Source organism: Marmota monax, unplaced genomic scaffold (genome assembly GCF_021218885.2).
Source record: "Marmota monax isolate L192 unplaced genomic scaffold, Marmota_monax_Labrador192_F-V1.1 WCK01_AAM20220418_F8-fsc00146, whole genome shotgun sequence".
NCBI classification, from domain to species: Eukaryota; Metazoa; Chordata; class Mammalia; order Rodentia; family Sciuridae; genus Marmota; species Marmota monax.
Genome location: NW_026694096.1, coordinates 3803069 through 3823517, shown reverse-complemented (window position 1 = coordinate 3823517; position 20449 = coordinate 3803069). Strand labels below are relative to the sequence as shown.

The 20449-nt window shown below is 34.4% G+C and overlaps 1 protein-coding gene across 8 annotated transcripts in view; it reads left to right on the top strand.

The window, feature by feature from the left end:
- Nav3 (neuron navigator 3) overlaps positions 1–20449 on the top strand; it is an 802778-nt gene that overhangs the window by 706455 nt on the left and 75874 nt on the right. For 5 of the 8 annotated variants that reach the window (XM_046465096.2, XM_058585776.1, XM_046465095.2 and 2 more), the window contains 7 exons: positions 2461–2593; positions 3333–3603; positions 4558–5266; positions 7162–7650; positions 11495–11536; positions 12945–13105; positions 19961–20149. In XM_046465096.2, coding sequence (XP_046321052.1) covers positions 2461–2593; positions 3333–3603; positions 4558–5266; positions 7162–7650; positions 11495–11536; positions 12945–13105; positions 19961–20149 — 1994 coding nt within the window. The remainder of the gene's footprint in view (positions 1–2460; positions 2594–3332; positions 3604–4557; positions 5267–7161; positions 7651–11494; positions 11537–12944; positions 13106–19960; positions 20150–20449) is intronic. The other 3 variants (XM_046465097.2, XM_046465094.2, XM_046465098.2) reach the window with 3 other exon arrangements.

Sequence of the window (20449 nt, the reverse complement as noted above, 5' to 3'; positions counted from 1 at the left end):
TTTTATCTCATTTGAAATACCAAAGAGTGCAGTTTCTGGATCATACAGTGTAATAGGTTTATTTTTATAAGAAACTATCAAAATGTCTTTTTTCTTCCTGCTAACAATGAATAAGGGTTTTAGTATTTCACATCCTCATCAGCATTTGGCCATCATTTTCTGTATTTTAGCCATCGTAGGTGAATAGGTAACTATTGTTTCAATTTGCAATTCCTAATGACACAGTCTTTAGTATCTTTTCATATGCTCATATGCTCATACACATCTGTGTATCATTTTAACTGAGGTGTCTGTTAAGTTTTGGCCCATTTTAATTGACTTGTTTGTATTGTTGAGTTTTTGAGACTCTTTATGTCTTTTGAGTAGCAAAAGTACTTCATTAAATATGTATTTTATAAATATTTCTTCCAGTCTGTGGCTTATCTTCTCATTAACTTGATATCTTTCTTGTTAATGAGCCTGAGTTTTATTTTATACTAGTGGTTATCCAAGTGCATATTTATGTTTTTATAATTGATATGCACATATTCCTGTGAGAAGGTATTATGTGAATTACTTAATATATAAAAACATTAAAAATTAAATATAATAAAGAAATGAATGATGTTTTATGAATTATGAATGTATTGATTGAGGTTCTTAATTGCAAAATACAGAATTTGCTTTGGAATTACATCATGTTAGAAGGCTCTTTGGATTTGGGGGCTGATTGGAGAACTGGGCTCTTAGAAAACCATACACCTTGACTCCGATACCAGTGGGTACCTCTGACTCTTAGAATAAGAGGCCAGATATCTTCCAGTGCTAATAGGGAAGAACTAAATGACTCTTCTAGCTGATGGAAAAGACTCAAACAATTCTGCTACCTTGTTCTCTAAAGATGGTTTTTCTCCTTTGTGATTCTGTGGGCATAAATGGTAGATAGAACCTATGCTGCTATCTGTCAGGAGTCTGGAAGTGTGAATTCCTTTATATTCTACTTTGGGATCTTATGGCTCCAGATGTAAGAAACTATCAAAATAAAATATACAGAAGGGATTCCACAGATGACAGATATTTGCTAAAATGACAGAAAATACATAATTTGCTGACATTGAAAAATAATTGTTATTGATAATAATCTCATTTATTTATAAGTATTTAGCAATCATGAGGTGTTATAAAATCTCAAGCAAAATACATACGCAAGGAAGGATCATCATTAGTGATAGTTCTATAAATTCAATTTTTTGGGCAGTATCATGTGTGATCTGAATACATCACTATTATTTTTAACTTATCATGTAGCTCAAAAATACATTCATCACTCCTTTGGAGTTTTGTTCATGTTTTCCTTATGAGTACACTCTTCACTGTTGGATTATTTACAGGATATCTAAAGCAACCTGTCTGTTTCATGAGACTATCTTTTCCCTATATATTATTTCTGAATCTAATATGCAAAGATTCATTTAACAAAGCACAGATAAGTGATAATATTTCATAATTCATTGAGAGCCAGTCAGTAAACAAAGGGACTCTGTTTCACCCCCTGGCAGAGCAGAGTTCCCACTCTCCTTCATGTGACTCTGCTCATCCTACATTATTTCTGTACCATGTAACACATTGATTAAGTGAAGGAGTCTGTTAGCCTGCACAGGAGTATTAATATAGTCCAGATAATTCTTGGTTAGATGAAAAAAAATAGGTTCAGAATTCTAGATATTTCTCTTATACCAAAAGTGGATTTTGCCATGCACCCTGTGAAGCAAATATATTTTGTTTTAGAATCTAGGGCTTGGGAAAGGAGAGATTTTGAGAGAGTAGCAGGGTAGTGTCATGGCCAGATGTGAATTTTTAATCACTGTCCCAGATTTAGCAGGTGAGGTTGTACTAGAAAAGACTAAAAGCAGGAAAGTTAGAAAGGAGAATATTGTATATTATTCAGAATTCTGACTGATGACGATATGATTGAATGAATCTCAATATTTAAGGGTTGGTGAATGATTAGAAGGAGATACTAGGGTAGGAAAAAAGAATGAAAAATGACCTTCTGGTTTATGACTATAACACAGGTTTCTTTTTTTTAACATTTTTACAACAAAGGTTGAATGAACCATGCTTTATAATTTCTGGGGGTTTTTTTAGGGAGAAAAAAAAAAACCAGTTGAATATTATTCTTTCCTGATATTGTGCAATACTTGCATCAGTGTTTTCATTAATTCCACAAGTTCCCCTGGAACTTGGATCTACTGTAGACACTGGTTCTTTCTAAATTTCAGATAAGGTTTTTCACAGGTAGGTACTCAATTTCCATGATTTTTCCCAAAGTGGGAAATAAGTAATATTTCATCATTTCATCATAAGATTAAAAAAAAAAAGATTGCCTTCCTAATACCTGATCAACGTATTATGAAAATGTAATGACTTGCCCTGTGTGTCCTGGGTTGAACTCATTACTATTGTATGTCTTGCTTTTAGCTGGGATGATAGCAGTTCTGTGAGCAGTGGCCTGAGTGACACCCTCGATAACATCAGCACTGATGACCTGAACACCACGTCTTCAGTCAGCTCTTATTCCAACATCACTGTCCCTTCCAGAAAGAACACTCAGGTAGGAGTCACCTACTTTCTTTTAACACTGCTTCTGCCACTTTCTTCCCCCAAATTATTTTGTATTAGATTAAGTCGTAGCACAGCCTCCTACCCTGAAATAATTGCATTAACTGATTAAGCCAGAGCTAAGAAGGATTCATTTTGCTTCCCTGGTCCCCAAAGTGTCTTTATCTTAGTCTTTGCTAGAGCTACAGCCTTAGGATTTGCAACAATGTGCACCTCAGCCTAATTTTGATCATAGAAAGCAGCTTACATATATGTATTTCCTATTTTTATCATTTAACCTAGAAAGAGCTATGTTGTCACGTGTTTCCTATTAATATTGATATATTTGTTCCAAACAGCCAACCTTTGGATAGTGCTTGATTAATTTTATTTTGATCCCTGAAATGAATTATGAGTTCTCATGTACTAATGGCAAGTCAAGAATGGACATTAAATGATTAAGTTTTATCTTGTCTTACCTTTCCTTGTTACATTTGACACAGAAAATTCCTTCCATTCTGGAGTGTTTAATTAGGTTTTTCTGCACATATTTATCCTGACATTCTCTAATCTGTGCAAGTGAGAATTATGTGGCTAAAATTAATGAAACCTAAATGAAGACATAGATAAAAATAGAATCGTCTCAAGAATCCGTTTTTTTTTAAACCAGTTATCTGGGAAAGCATTCCAGTGCCTAATTCACTTTATAGATTTTTCTGCATAGAGTTTTTCTGAAATATTTTTCCTCATAGCTGAAGACGGATTCGGAGAAACGTTCCGCAGCAGATGAGACCTGGGACAGTCCCGAAGAGCTGAAAAAAATAGAAGAGGATTTTGACAGTCATGGCGATGGAGGTAGCAAGTGGAAGAGTAGCTCCTCGGGACTTCCTGAGGACCCTGAGAAGACCAGCCAGAAAGCTTCCCTGTCTGTTTCTCAAACGGGTTCCTGGAGGAGAGGCACATCCACCCAGGGAGGGACTCCAGCCAGACAGAAAGCTGGGACAAGTGCACTCAAGACTCCTGGTAGGCCTGGCACTTGGCAGCTGTTCCAAAAAGTGCTTTAATTTATTGTTTTAATTCAGTTTTATTTTCTTTAAAAATAGCTCTCTTTTAAAATCAGATTCTTCTCCATATACTTAAGTAACATTTTAACTAAATTTCACACACTTTTTTCATGAATATGACATGAATATGACCATCTAGGCATGCTTTAGAGACCTCCCTCACAGTTTGGGGATCTGGAGTGTCTTAGTGTTTTGTGATCATTTATGGTCATGGAGAAATAAAATAAGGTTACTGAATCAACAGTGCACCTCCATCTGTTCTAACTTCATTAGGAAAATTTATAATATTTATGTTAGTTATGCCACTGAGCTTCATCACAAACTCTGAGGGACATAAGCAGTCACACTAATTTAATGAGTTAGGATGCTGGATATTTAAGATCCTGTTTGGGATTAGATTTTTTAAAAGAGTAAAAGAATTCTGAAAGAACACACCTTTTCCTTCTTTTTTTTTTTAACTCTCCGTTCCCCTTAACTTTTTTTAAGCAGTTATTTAACTTTTATTAAACTTTTATTAAACAGTGTCACCTGAAGTATGGATGTTACAAGTCATCCAAATATAATCATTTCGATGTATTATATTTTCTTTCTCTAATATTTTGCTTGATCGGGTAAAGTGTGATCCTTTTAAAGCATGAGAATTGCAAGACATGAGATATTAACAGATAGCATAAGTACTTGTTTTCATTTTATCTCCTCCATCTCTGATCAAATTTCCTCTGACAGCTAAAATTTTTTTTGTGCTTACACACTCAGTCCTCCCAATACGTTAGATTGCACGCCAAGATCTAAAGCAGTTCACATTTAGGAGCTGAAGTAATATAAAGAAACATTCTCATTTTATACATTACTTTAGGAAGAGGCATGACACCAAAATGTGCAGACCCATATTTGTGTATTTCTCATTAATTAGGGAAAACTGATGATGCCAAAGCTTCTGAGAAAGGGAAAACTCCCCTGAAAGGATCCTCCCTACAAAGGTCTCCTTCAGATGCAGGGAAAAGCAGTGGAGATGAGGGGAAAAAGCCCCCCTCAGGCATTGGAAGATCCACTGCCACCAGCTCATTTGGATTTAAGAAACCAAGTGGAGTAGGGTCTTCTACTATGATCACTAGCAGCGGAGCAACTATAACAAGCGGCTCAGCAACACTGGGCAAAATCCCCAAATCTGCCGCCATTGGTGGGAAGTCAAATGCAGGGAGGAAAACCAGTTTGGATGGTTCACAGAATCAAGATGACGTTGTGCTGCATGTGAGCTCCAAGACCACCCTACAGTACCGCAGCTTGCCTCGCCCTTCAAAGTCCAGCACCAGTGGTATTCCTGGACGAGGTGGCCACAGGTCTAGTACCAGCAGTATTGACTCCAATGTCAGCAGCAAGTCAGCTGGTGCCACCACCTCAAAACTAAGAGAACCAACTAAGATTGGGTCGGGGCGCTCAAGCCCTGTCACTGTCAACCAAACAGACAAGGAGAAAGAAAAAGTAGCAGTCTCAGATTCAGAGAGTGTTTCTTTGTCAGGTTCCCCTAAATCCAGCCCCACCTCTGCCAGTGCCTGTGGCACTCAAGGGCTCAGACAGCCAGGATCCAAGTATCCAGATATTGCTTCACCTACATTTCGAAGGTAAGGATATACAAAATGATGCATAAAAAATATAGGATGTACATGTCATATACATATACTATATACAAACATTTATATATGTGTGTGTGTATATATATAAAAATGCAAAGAGTTCTAAGAATCTGATCATATACATAGGTAGCAAAAAAGCAGTGCTCCTTTTGAGAAATGGTCAAACTTTGCAATTGCATTATCATTGTGGTATTGGCTATACAAACAGCATATGTAAGAGAATTGAAATCAGATGGCAATACTCAGGGATAGTGATTAAAACAAAGTAATAGCTTGTAAAATTTCAGTAGATTTTCATCAATCAAAGCAGTCAGTCTTTATGACTATCAGCACTGACTTACAATGTTTTGTGATATGGCTGGTTCTTAATGAGTCGATGGTCATAATGTAGATGGTGCTGTGTTCTTATAACAGATTACATAGGGCAAATTCATACAGTACCATATCTTGACATACTAAAGAAAATTAAGGTATGATATGATTGGCAAGGTTTGAAAACATTCAGAATTTTGATATAGGATGACAGGCTATTTTCTAGTTCTTCATCAGCTTTCTTTGTCAGGACTCTGGTAAGCAAATGATTGGTTTCTGCAACAGTATGATATTTGGTATCAAATAGGTGAAGTTCTCAGAAATATAACTGTTTCTAAATAACCTAAGTAGCAGGAAAATAAATATAGTTAAAAACTTGAAACAAATAAGTTATACCTACCTGGGTCTGTTTTCTCATCTGAGAAATTATAGAGCATGACTTACAGTTCATTACCTCAATATTTTTAATGTTGCTTTTATTCTGCTAACTAAACCAAGGCCTTTGATATTTTGGAAATAATTGGTCTTGAAACATTTAGCAAATTTGATTTTTTTAAATTCTAGAAAGTTCAATTCTCAATATAAATATTAATCCTGAAGAACTGGCATTTTGAAAGGTTGATCCTCATTGGAAAGAATAAATTACAGCTTATAGCAAGAGTAAATATTTGCATTGCTTAAGGAAAAGCAAATAGTGCCCTCCTGTGGTCCATTACCTATGAAACAATTTCTCATATTCGTCATAAAATATTTCACTGTAGAAAATATGGATTTCATTGCAACTTAATCTGTAATCATTATGCCATTACTTCATATCACTTTATTTCCATATTTACATAAATCTGATTATATCATCTGCTTCATTTACAAAACTAAAATGTTTTCTAAACTAAACTCCAATATTTAACTTAGCACCAACTGTGTTTCATGTCTATTATAAATATGCATTTGAAGAGCCCTGGCAACTGATACGAAACCCTTTGGCCTTTCCAGGGGAAAATGTGGACAAACTCACACGTTGCCAACAATGTCCAATATCGTTTCTGACCAACTACTCCCTGACAGGCACCCAGGCCACCAGATATTCAATGCAACTTCCTAGACTTTGCCTTAAGCATTCCTTTTAGATACTGAATAAACTGTCAAAAAGAAAAAAGAAAAAAAATTCATTTAAGTGTTCTATATCGAATGCGTAGAAGTTGTTTCATTATAATGGTTCTGTAAATAGGTAACCTCAAGAATGATCAGAATACTTGCATGAAAGATTCTTATGATCGCTTAAATTGTGAAAGCCCAGAACTTTCATGCTTGGTCTTTGTTTTGCCTGCTTCCTCCTTGCCCCAGGTAGCAGCCCAGAGCTGACTTAACCCTCACCATGAGGATATGAGAGATTTTGAGCACTCAATTAATAAAACAACCAAGCCTATAAAGTTCTTTAACATAGAGACAAGATGTGCTTGGTAGCTCAGTGCACCACAGCACACTTGGCTCTTGTGCACTGTAACCCTAAATATTAAATGTGGATATTAGTTTCTTGGAACAACTGAAGTTGTTATTTGTTTTTCTTTTAGGTTGTTTGGTGCCAAGGCAGGTGGCAAATCTGCCTCTGCACCTAATACGGAGGGTGTGAAATCCTCCTCAGTAATGCCCAGCCCTAGTACCACATTAGCGCGACAAGGCAGTCTGGAATCACCGTCGTCTGGTACGGGCAGCATGGGCAGTGTTGGAGGGCTAAGTGGCAGCAGCAGCCCACTCTTCAATAAACCCTCAGACTTAACTACAGATGTTATAAGCTTAAGTCACTCCTTGGCCTCCAGTCCAGCATCGGTTCACTCTTTCACATCAGGTGGTCTTGTGTGGGCTGCCAATATGAGCAGTTCCTCTGCAGGCAGCAAGGACACTCCGAGTTACCAGTCCATGACTAGCCTCCATACGAGCTCTGAGTCCATTGACCTGCCCCTCAGCCATCATGGCTCCCTGTCTGGACTGACCACAGGCACTCACGAGGTTCAGAGCCTGCTCATGAGAACGGGTAGTGTGAGATCTACTCTCTCAGAAAGGTGAGCTTTCCTGAAAGCATTGCTGAAGTCTCACCCCTTTCTCCCTGCACCGTGCCTAACTCCCCATGTGAGTGACGTTTGTGCAAAGCAATACAAGATTGAAAGACATAATATTGATGAGACTTAGCCTTTTCTTTTATACCAAATTTGCAGAGAAATAACACCATTAAGGGTAGGGTGGCTAGATAATTAAGTTTCTCAAGATGAATGCGTACATTTATAGCCAGCAGGCAATGTGAACATTTAAAGCATATAGTTATATATTGAGTGATGTCTTCTCAAGACATTTTAATGATTTGGCTTGAGCTCCATGATAACATAAGCTCCTATGATAATTTAAACATTTTTAAAGACCAAATTTAAATGAATTCTATAATCATGCTCTGAGCAATATGTTAAATTGGTTTTATTTGTGCTTCTACATGAAAAAAAAAAAGCAAACTGATCACTGGGGAATCCTAGGAATTGGAGGGGAAAAAAGTCAGTTGTCAGCCCTGAATTCTTAAAGAAAATTATATACAGTGCCATTTGTAAATAAGGCTCTTAAAAATTAATCATCGTCCAAGTATTTCCATTGGTTTAATAAATTCTAACTTAAAATACAGAATATAACGCAGCATCTGTGACTAATACACTTACCAGAAGGTGTCAATGTTGAACAAAATGATTCTAGAATCCTACTGACCAACCCCCAAAATCCTAAAATAATTGATAACGACTCTTACGCCTGGGAAAATTTATTTTAAAAATTCTTAAAACTGCCACTTTTCCCCTACTTGTTTCTTGGCACACTTAAAGCTTTCACAAATAGTCTTGGCCACATGTGTTAATGTACTATTTGGGTAACACTCTGGTCATTGAAAATTTTTGATACATTTTCCTTTGGTTTTGCTACTGTAAACAGCATATACAACCAGTGTTTGATTTTTTTCATCAAAGAAGTTAGGCTTCCAAAAACATTGCAGATTCTAGTTTCAGAACTTCTAAGGTAAATGGGCATCATAACAGGTCATTTATAAAACTTCTAAAAATTAAGTCAAATTATAAATTTTCATAGCCAATTTTAATGAATGTATCATAAGTTATAAGTCAGATGTGGGGAATCCAAATAGCAGGTTGACAGCCAGATCAAGCATACTACAAATAGGTTATTATTTATTATCCAGAAACACCCTCCAAAAAACAGATTATTTTTAAATTATGAAGGTAACTGCAGCAAGTTGGCCATCAACCTCCTTCCTCAGCATTCAGATGTTAAACACAAAAAAAATATAGTCAGGTAATTAATTGTAACCCAGTAACCCTCAAGTCAAAAATCACATCTTAAGATTGATGAGTTTTATAGCTATAAGTGAAAGACAGTTTTGACATTTTAGTATGATCTATATTTTAGCTGAGTTCAATATGAAGTTTCACTATAGAAATATACAAATATGTAGTTACTTATTCATTTTAAGCAAATCTTTTTTTAATGGTTGATTAATCTTGGAAATAGGCCAGTTTTACAAATGGGAATTCCATAATATTAAGCAAACCAAATAAAGACTTTTTTCCAAAATACACTGTGAACCAATTTTTAATAAATGAATGCTTTATCTTTGAGTCTTAAAAATGCATTCACGGACATTAAGCCACATAAAATAAATGTTAATACCTTCATAGGTATAGTATATAAGAGATATTAATTAGTCCCAGCAAATTAATGGATGGAAATAATTTTTTAATATAAAACATTCTGCATTTTCTTAGGAATGAAACTGCAAGCAATCGCAGTTTAACCCTTTAAAATGCATGTAAGGAAGTTTTTGATCTTTGGAGAGGAAATTGGATGCAGTTCGTGGTTCTGACTTAATTGGACAGCAGCATGTAGAGAATGCTGAGGAAATAATAGAGCCATATCTGACAGAAAATGTGTTAAAGTGTAAATATTTAAAGGAAATTAATTATAGATATACAGTAGAGAAATCTGTAAGTTTATGACAATAGTTTGATTTTCATATCCTATATTTATATTAAGTCAGTGGGTTTTCATACAGATTTTAATTTTAGTTTAAATTCTTTTTCCTTAAAATTGGTGAAATAAATAAATAATAAATGAATGAATAATAAAACACATTTCTTTTTTATAACTTTCCCTCTGTAGCAATTCTAGATCACTGGTAGCCTTTGTGCCATAATAGTCCCATTTGTTTTTTGTATTTTTTCAGATCTAATCAAACTCTAAATAATTTAAAATAGTAACCAAATATGCAAATTTCTGGCTCATTATTGAATGTCAAATCTGACAACCATGCTCTAGTCTTTCTGCACAACCATGGACTTTAGGCAAACTACCTTGATGGAACCCCTACTTTACTCATTGCAACTCCTTACCTGACCTTCCCTGGCATATGAGTTGGCAACCACTGAGGGTTTACAGAAAGTCTACATAATAAAATCCGTAACATCCAGATTTGAATGGAGAGTTCTACCTAAAGCTTTAAATTACTTTGATAAATTTAAATTTTTTTATTAAATTGCCTTGTGATATATACACATAATTTTTATACAACTGTTTCACATTGTCAAAGAATATCTATTTTTAAATCTTCCCTGCAGCATTAAACTTTAATTTGCACACATGAAACAGATGATCTTTAAAATGGCTTATGACCACATAAATACTTCAGCATAATGTAGTTCATATTTGGAGATTTCTCATATTTGTTCAATATGATTCTTTTTGTTTTTTTATTCATACTACTAAGAAAATGTCTATAGTCAAGATATATCCTGGAACAGTCCTCTGCATAGTGTAGTAATTACCATAAGTGGACACTCCCAATAAATAATGTTAAAGTTGTGTGAAGCCTTCAGATGCTATCTGTGACAATGCTAATGGAGTATACATTGAAGAAAACATTTTAGCTTTGATTTTGAGTGATTAAATAAATGTCTTTTCATTCATGTTTTGTCATCCCCATTATGCATATCCTATGTATTTAATTTTGATCATTTGAAGATTTAAAAGAAAGAGCTATAATTCTGCAAATTCAATTAATTTTTCTCTCTGCTGTCCACATGCCAGAGATAATAGCAGAATCCTTAGACTTGTCCCACTTTGTTGTTGACACCCTCTTTTCCTCTGTTTTCACAGGCCATTTCTCATTTAATCTAGGCACATCTTTTCATCCCCTCCTATGACCCGTTGAAAATACTTTTAAAAAGAGATGATAAATTTTATAGTTCTTTAAATACTCAATTGATGATTTCTAAAAAATAGTAATGCTTAATTTCATTAAAATATTTAAATACATAATATCAGAAACATTGTTTTAAGGAAATTCTCATTATTAGTCTTTTTCTCTTATATGTAAATGGGAAATACTTAATACCTCTGCTTTTATTAAAAATAATATAAAGACAAAAGATGATTTTAAGTGGTGCTTTTCATCCTTTCTGACCACTGGAACTTGTCACTTTAACTTCAGGCACATCTATCTCATTGCCACCTCTACGGTTCCCCTGCAGGAGAGGTCATAGCAAAAGTCTAGTTAGTTGCAAAGGAAAGGGAAAGATACCACAGTGTTAGGTAAATACAATCGAGAGGGCAATTATGCTAACATATGATTTAATCTACTAATAATACTGTCACTATATTACCATTGATGGTATGGGGTTGGAAAGGAACATTGGGAGCAGTAGACATTTTGTCACCCTCTGTTGGCCTTTTTCAGTGAGTTAAACTTTGATATATATGTGTTACCAGTTATTTTGTGTAGTTTGTAGAATCATTTTTTGTTGGTTGTATAATTTGGAAGTTTTGTTTACATTATGTCCTTAGGGGTTTTCTTTGTTTTAACAGCATGCAGCTTGACAGAAATACACTACCCAAAAAGGGACTAAGGTATATATTTATCTCAGCACAATTGCTTCCTTTTTCTGTTGTTATGTTAACTTTGTGTGTTGTCTCTCTTCCTCTCTATTTCTTTGTTTGCAATGTAGCACCTGACATTGAGGGTGAAATCACTTGTAATGTCAATCTTTTCTCTGGTCCAGAGAGTGGGTGAGATGGCCCTTAGGAAGAGATACTAGTAGAGATTGAGATGGTGCCTCAAAGTAATTTCAGTATAATTACCACTATTTTGAAGTAATAAGAGTTCTCAAAGCACTTGTCCCAAGTCTTGGTTTTGGTGGGCAGCAACTTTTATAGAATGAAGAACTTAACTCCTCCAAATATTTATAAAATGACTTTCCTAACTTCTACATCTTGGAGGCATATGCTTGCAAAACCTCAAAACCCATCTAGTCTGCACATGTGGCCAGTAATGATGAAAGGTTGAAGGATGCTGTAATTTGAATCAAAGAAAATGTATTTTCATCATCACAGAACAAGTACTACAATGAAGGTATCGATTTTTGGATAAAACCTCAAAAGTCTTAATTTCAATTTTTCCCAGGTTCAGATACGTTTAAATCTGAATTAATTCAATACAATTTAAGAATCTCAAAATAATTATTCAGTTCATAATAAAAATTAAAGTTAAATTTTAATTCATTGCCATATTTTACTGCATACAGTTTCCTGAGGAGGAGACATAGAATAAACTAGTAGTGGAGGTGTAGAACTATGAGCAGGATAAATCAATTGCTCTTTGGTGCTAAGAATTTAATTACTCTGGTGAAACAGTGAGTACTGGCCAAACTAGGTCTTCCCCATTATGTTTTTTCTCTCAAATTTGTTAGCAATAGCAAATGCCTGTCAATATCGTATTTCAATATTATGTTCTAGAAATTTATTTTCCAATAAAGTGAGCACATTTCTTTCCTTCCTTTTTAATCCAGACATGATATCAAGTGGCATTTTAACCAAATAACTACTACTCCTTTTTTTAAAAAAAAATGGGCATTAGTTTGTGTCCCATTTCATGCCTTTCTGTGACCATCACTTCCCTTCCCTTGCTTCTGCCTACCACTGTCCACCATTTTTAGTCTGTGTCTTCACCCTCTCACATCCTTCTAAGCACTGCGCTTTTGGGTTCTCCTCAGTTAACTTGGCTGTCTGCTCATTGATTTTCAACTTCATATCTCACAGAAGCATAATTTTCTTCTCAAATGCCTTTATTTTTTTTCCTGTGGGATTCAAAACAGATGGTGTCAAATCATCTGGAAGAATTGAGCAATTCTAATTAGATCCAATCTGTTTGAGATTGTTGTTCAGTCTGAATAGTAAGCTCCTCTCAATTGTTTTCCTGTCCTGGTATTGCCTTGCCCTTGTAGATGTGCTGAAGTATCTTAGCTGTGCTGTTTTGCAGATATACCCCATCATCTCGGCAGGCCAACCAAGAAGAAGGCAAAGAGTGGCTGCGTTCTCATTCCACCGGAGGGCTGCAGGATACTGGCAACCAGTCACCTCTGGTCTCCCCTTCTGCCATGTCATCTTCTGCTACAGGAAAATACCACTTTTCTAACTTGGGTAAAATATTCTACCACATAACTGTGTTTTGTTCCTCTTATGATTCACTCTCACAGGAGCCCTGGTATCTCTCCATAAAAAAAAATTATTTGCATGGTAATGGTAATTTACTGTTCCCAGACTATGTCATTTATTGTTCATGACAAATGCTTTGAATGGATAATACTGTTGTGATTTAGCAGCCTATGCTCCAGAGGCTCAGAGAGGTAATTTGACTTGAAAACAGTTCCACTATTAGTAAGAGGCAGAGGCAGGCATCAGTCCCAGAACCTGGCCTCTGTGGGAATATAGCTCAGGTGGTAGAATGCTTTTCTTGCATGCACAAGGCCCTGGGTTCAATTCCCAGCACCATAAAAAAAAAAAAACACTCTAGAACCTGGCCTCAAACCCAAGTACCTTTCCATTGTGTCTTAGAATCCTCTTTAAAACCATTATTAAAACATTTCCTTATTTTTGTTTAAAATGTTAAAAATCCTTATAAAAAGATAATAGTTTTATGGAGAAATAGAAAAATAGAAATAATTAAGGAGAAAAAATATATAATCACATGACTGAAAGATAACTTCTATGAACATTTTCAAAGTTCATTTTGCAAAGACATCATAGAAAACACAGGAAAGAGTGACAAAACAAATAAGTTGAAATAACACCAGTTATCATTTAATAGATCCAGTGACTTTAAAAATGTATTTCTTTTACAAAGTTAAATATGAAGTAGTCACACTGTTTGTTCTCTTTTCAATTGAAATTTTTTTTTTCTAATCATGTCCACGTACATAGTCCACATTCTTCAATAATTTTGACTTTTCAACTTTTCAGCCCAGTCAGAACTAAAGCCTGTTTCATTTCTAATTCTTCTCACTATACCAAATAGGTATTTTAACAATGAAAAGAAATTATTTGGTACTGATTTCATTTGGGCTAATGAATTCTTAACAACACCAAGTTTTGGTTGCTAAATCTACACAGCAATGAGATTTTTTTTTTTTGCCTTATACTGTCAAACATTTGAATAATTGTTATAAAACATAGCAAATGTAAAAAGAAAATACAAAAACCTAACATGTTAACTCTAAAAAAATTAAAAATATTGAAAAATATTTTTGTAGGGACCTTGAAATATGAAACAAAATCTAATTTCATAGAATATCTAAAACAATCCCAAATCAACCCAAATGCTATAGACTTACTTAGTACCTTATATCCCCTATCAACTTTTTCATTGATTAACATTAATTTGATTAGTTGACTATTCATCATTTTCCCCACTATTATTATTATTGTTAAATTCATTTCTTCCATTATTTTCTAAAGAAATAAAAAACTTACAATATATGCCTGAACTTTGTCTACATTTAATTAGGTATAATTCACAAAATAGCAACTGCACAATTTAATGTGAAGGAGATTCACAGTTTAGGTTTTAGAGAGACTCATGTACAACTATGACATTTGAATCAATGTCTTACCAAAAATGTCAAATATTTGCACAAAGATAAGTTTATTCCAAATTGAACTTAACATGTCGGCTAAAGCCAATATTTTTAAACAAATGTGATAAAAATTGATGTATGACACACTTGAGAATACTTTTCATTACATAGTGTTCAAAGATTTAAAGCATAATATGAAATGTAAATTATACTTTTACTGATTGATAACAGACCCTTTTGATAGAACTTTAATGCCTTATTTTGAAAACTACTTATCAAATATGTCCCTTATTTTTTATTGCTGTAGAAACCAAGCTTACCTTCTTGATTCTCCTAATACTTTTCCAACTATAATTCTCTTTCTGCAAGGGCTCATCTTAATGCGGTTTTATCATTTTAGTAAAAACTAGGTTACTTTTGAAAGTGAAAACGACTATGTTAATCATTGTTCCAGGCTTTAAGCATAAACCCTGCCCAATGTACTTCATCCACATTTACTCCTCATCTTTATGTAATTACAGAGTTTTTTATTTAGACATCTTTCTCATCCTAAACACAATTTCTATGTCCTCATCCACAACTTTAATTTTTACCCTTTCAATCAACATTTCTTTCACTTCCAGATCTTTTTGAGCTTTAAAATTAAACCGCATCCATGTCCTAGGCTATGTAGCTACATCCACCCTGCCGTAAGCTCTCTTTTTTTCACGCTTCTTCAACTCCTTTAGTGCAAAATCTCAGTGTAATCGACAGGTTTATTCAAAACAACACCATCCACCCTTCATATTGTACACTTTTCAGTAGACCAAAACTTATAATTTTTATTTTTAAAAATTTGAAAGTACTATATTCCTCTCTCTTTGGTGGCATTACTCTTGCTGAAACTTTAACCCTGGACAGTTTCAGTGAATTTCAAAATGATCTTACTGCCTCTTCTCTCCTATCCCTCAACATTTTCACCCATTGAGATATATGGAAGAAGACCTTCCTATCCATGTCAGTGCATTCCCCAGGGCTTATTAACATTTTATAAGCATATGTGGCTTCAGATTAGGTATTCCCTGTTCTCTATGCTGGCAAATTACAAAGGAAAAAATAAAGCTAATTCTCAAAACATGAAAATAACAACTTTTGATGATATTTCCAGATCACCTGAACTTCTATTTATTTGGCAAAAATATGGGTTACTATTAAAATGTAACCATAAATTAAAGTTACTTTATTATTAAATTCTTAAAACTACATAAAATTTAACTATTGAACTTGAATAGGTATAGTATTTCCTGCAGCTACTTTTGACATCACCTGTTTTCAGTGAGATCATTATCTTTTCTGAATGATCTGTAATATACATGATTATAACTAACATTCAAGAGTTGGAATACTCTTATTTTGAAAAATGTGTTAGTATATAAAGGTTTTTATAAATATTACTATAAAAATCACATATAAGAAATTATTAGAAATTTAAGAACACTGAATTTATGTCATTGTCAGTAGATTACTATGAGCTACAGCTAAAGTAAACTATGGTTTGTGTGTAGTTCCTTACATGCTAGGTTTAACAGCATCTACTTCCACTCAAGAAGTAATATCAGATATAACTTATGTAAACAAAATAAGTCTGGGGATGAAACAGCATTTTGAATTGTTCACAGTTATTATGAGGTATCTCATAACCTGGTGAATGGTGACATGCCCATGAGTGATGAGAATCGCTTAGATTCATTGTTCACCTTGCTGCAAGGGTTACCATGCAGAAGCATTGATATCAGCCTGTCACTTCCCAGTTCTATATATTAGATGATTTCTTTGCACACAAAGTAATTGTTAAGCACCTTGTATCGGAGCAGATTCTGTGCTTTTGCTCTCAAGGGTTACTTCACCTTATAACACTCCTCTGTTACCCTCTCCGAAAATGCCCTTCACCCCATTCCAAATGAACTGTTTCTTTTATATTTATGTAAGTACAGAAGCTCACCATTGAGACACACATCTGGTTCAGTCATTCATTTAATATGTACATTTTCATGACATCTCTAGCTTCTGCTCTAAACTCACCAATGACAGAAACTGTGTGAATCTAGAAATATTTTTGATATACTTACTTTAAAAGATCACATAAAAATTTCCCGAATCTTCAATTACTGGTCTTAGTTGTACATCCAGATTTCACAAACTAAGTTAAAATTATAATCCATATGACATCACTTTTCTCATTTAAAACAATATCAAAAACTCATTGGTAAATGTCTAGCAAAGGTACTTGGAGGTATTTTCTGTCCCTATTCTCCACAAATCACCACAAATAAATACATAATTTTAATAAAAGCTATGACTACACATTCAATTTAAGACAGGCCAGTAGACTCCTTTTCCCTTACATACATCTACATCTATTTTTCTCCTATTTGGGAAGTTTTATGTGTCTTCTGGCTTTGAATGAATCTTAGAAGCCACTTATTCTACCTTTATTTTATTTATTTATTAATGAAGAAACTGAAAGGTTGAGATGGGGATATTTGAAGTGGATAGAAAGTATAACAACTACAATCCCTTTACCACTTTCTGTCCCATTTACAAAAATTCTCTTTTTCTTTGTTACTTTTGCCTTCTGTTATGTAACTCTTCTTGGTATATTTTGCATATGAACTTTCTACCTTTCAGTCACCTTCCCTATTGGCTGCTCTTGAAATCAGGGACCATATCATATTTTATCTTTCTATTCAAATTTAGCATGAAAACAAAATAAAGAAGGGCTTCCCATGATATTACCTTAAATGAATATTCTTAAATACTATGAGTATATTTTCAGTAGAAACATTATCAAAAGTCTTTGTAAATCCAATTATGCCCTTTAAAGACCACTATAAGCCCCATTAATGAGTCACTTTGAATGAGTAATGCATTATGTTTTGAAATGATCCAGATATATGTGATGATCCAAGCTATATATCTACCTTGATATAGAAATAAAGTCAGCATACCATAGAGGGAGCTGAACATCCATGCTGCCAAGTTATGGAAACCTGTGTCCACCAACAAATGAATGGATAAAGAAACATGGTCCATATATACAATGGAGTCATTCATTTGATGGAAAATGGATGGAACTAGAGATGGTCATGTTAGGTGAAATAAGCCCAAACTAGAAAGACAAGCTATCACAAGTTTCCTCTCATATAGAATTTGGAGGGGAAAAAAACAAGATGAATACTGGAGGAAGAGAATTAGTGGAGAGGAATGGAGTGGGGAAGGAGGGACATTAAGATGGGTAATGGGGATGAAAATGCTCAAAATGCTTTTTGCATGTATGAATGTACCATAATTAAACCCACCATTCTGTGTAATTAATATGCATTAATGAAAAATCAGTAATAGAAAAATTCTCAAAAATAGCATGTCTTCAGAATTAAAAAACATCATGTAAAAAATAGAAAAGGAAGACACTTCTCTTGGATACCTCTGTAATCATTTTGGTAACAATTATACAAAGCCGAACTGTGAACAAAATGGCCTTCTAGCCTCTAGATACATATATTAAAGTAATGCATTTGTAGATAAGTTGAAAGCATTCATTTCACAAGCGTTAATTCATAATGTATGTAGTCCCACCGTAGAGTGATTTACACAAATCCAGGTACCTTAAACATTAACATTCATCCCAGTGACTCTGGAGGCTGAGACAGGAGGATCTTGAGTTCAAAGCCAGCCTCAGCAATGGTGAGGCACTATGCAACTCAGTGAGACCCTGTCTCTAAATAAAATACAAAAATAGGCTAGGGATGTGGCTCAGTGGTCAAGTACCCCTGAGTTCAATCCAGGGTACACCACTCTGCCAAAAAAAAAAAAAAAAAGTTAACATTCAAATTTCGAATGTCCTAGTGCCTGTTAACTGTGACCATACTGAACTAGAACTCATGTCTAAAGGAATATACCCGAAAATAGGTCTGTTCTCTTGTTCTTTCTTTTCCTCTCTCTCCCTCAATCTTCCTCCTTCTCCATTTCCATTCCTTCTTCCTTCTAATATATTATAAATTTTAGAAATACATAGTTTCTTCTTTATTATGTTTTTCACATGCACACATAGATTTCATTCATTGTCCTGTGTTTTTTTTTTTTTACTTTAATTCATGCTATCTCTATCAGAGGGTTAGTCTGTGTGATGATTCAGTTAATGACTATGAAATGTCTAGCACAGTACCTGGAATACAGGAGGTATACCCCTTGAATTACTTCCGGGAACACTCTTCCAATTTTACCTTATTGTGAGAGCCATTAATTATATTAAGAAGTATAAAGCCTGCATGAAAGAAGAAAATATAGGAAGTTCTGAAATACCAGATCAACTCCAAGGCTTTGGCATGCATTTTCCAAGGTTCTGAGAGGACTCAGCTGTTTCCTTCATAGCTTAAGAAGTTCAGAAGTTTCCTCATATATCAGTAATAAACTTTCTTTTCTTTAAAAAAAAAGTTTCTCAATTTGTCTGCTACAATTTTATTCCATATTTCAAAACTGTATTTCAAATGTCCCATACATTAAATCAATCACATCTTTCTTTAAATTAATGATTCTCATTTGGCCTAAATTGTTGAAAACCACTAGCACCAGATGGCAACAAGCCATTGAAAATAAATTCTTAAATAAATATTTTCTATTGAAAATAAATTCTTATTTATAAGAAATAAACTTCTTACATTACAGACTTAAGATACTTCCTTGGAAACAAAATCTGTTTGTGATTTTTGAGAGTCTCATTGTGGTATTCTCTTCTTAGACTCAGTAGAAAATAGGTTTTCTATGATTCACATTATGACAGGTTTACAGATACCATGTACATTACATTATATTTGATATAAAGGAAAAGTTTATTTTATTCATCCTCTTTATAACCTAATTTTCATAATAATGGAAGTACCAACCATGAACTTACATAAATTCACAACTCAGAATGACTGAAAGAAAGCCTTTGCCTAGAAGTATCTAAAATTTCTTCTTGGTAAATTTATATTTTTTTATATTTTACTTTCTTTTCTATTTTGCTTTTCCCAGTAAATTGGTGGTTTTTCTCTAAAATGAAGCCTGTAGACTGTAGAAAAACAATCTTTTTTTTTCATAACTGTGTGCAGAAAATAGCATGTTACTGTATTTCTAGTGTGGACAGTATAGGTGAGTTGGTGGTTTTGTTTACTGTTGCCTGACAAACTGACATACTGCTTGCCATAAAATTTCCAGAGGAAAAGAGGGACTCTGGTGATAGTGATTGGCAATTCAGAGACAGACTCTTGGCCTGCTTTAATAGGGACACCCTATAAATTCATGTTTCTCTAAGAATTGGGATGAATTCTCACTTTTTTTTTCAACTTTCTATTTTCATCAGTCAAGCCCTGGAGTAACAGACTGCATATGCTTTCTTTTTCAGTGAGTCCAACCAATCTGTCTCAGTTTAACCTCCCTGGGCCTAGCATGATGCGCTCCAACAGCATCCCAGCCCAGGACTCTTCCTTTGATCTCTATGATGACTCCCAGCTTTGTGGGAGCGCCACTTCTCTGGAGGAAAGGCCACGGGCCATCAGTCATTCAGGATCATTCAGAGACAGCATGGAAGAAGGTAAGCTTAGGGATAGGGAAGATGAAGATAATACTTTTACTTAACTGTCAGAGGAAAAACTGTCCCATTGCCCACAGTACAAAGATTCCTGAAGAAGAAGTAAATGAGTAAGTGGAAGCCTCACTTAAACCCTAGAGCTGAAAGTTTTATTCTGCAGGATCTTCTCTGCATTATGAATTTTTATATATGCCAAAATTTGTTTAGATGAATACTTGGCTGTAAAACAATTTACAATAAATCCAATGTTCTCTTATAGACATATGCAAAATTTTAGAGACTGTTACCCAGATGTGTCAAATA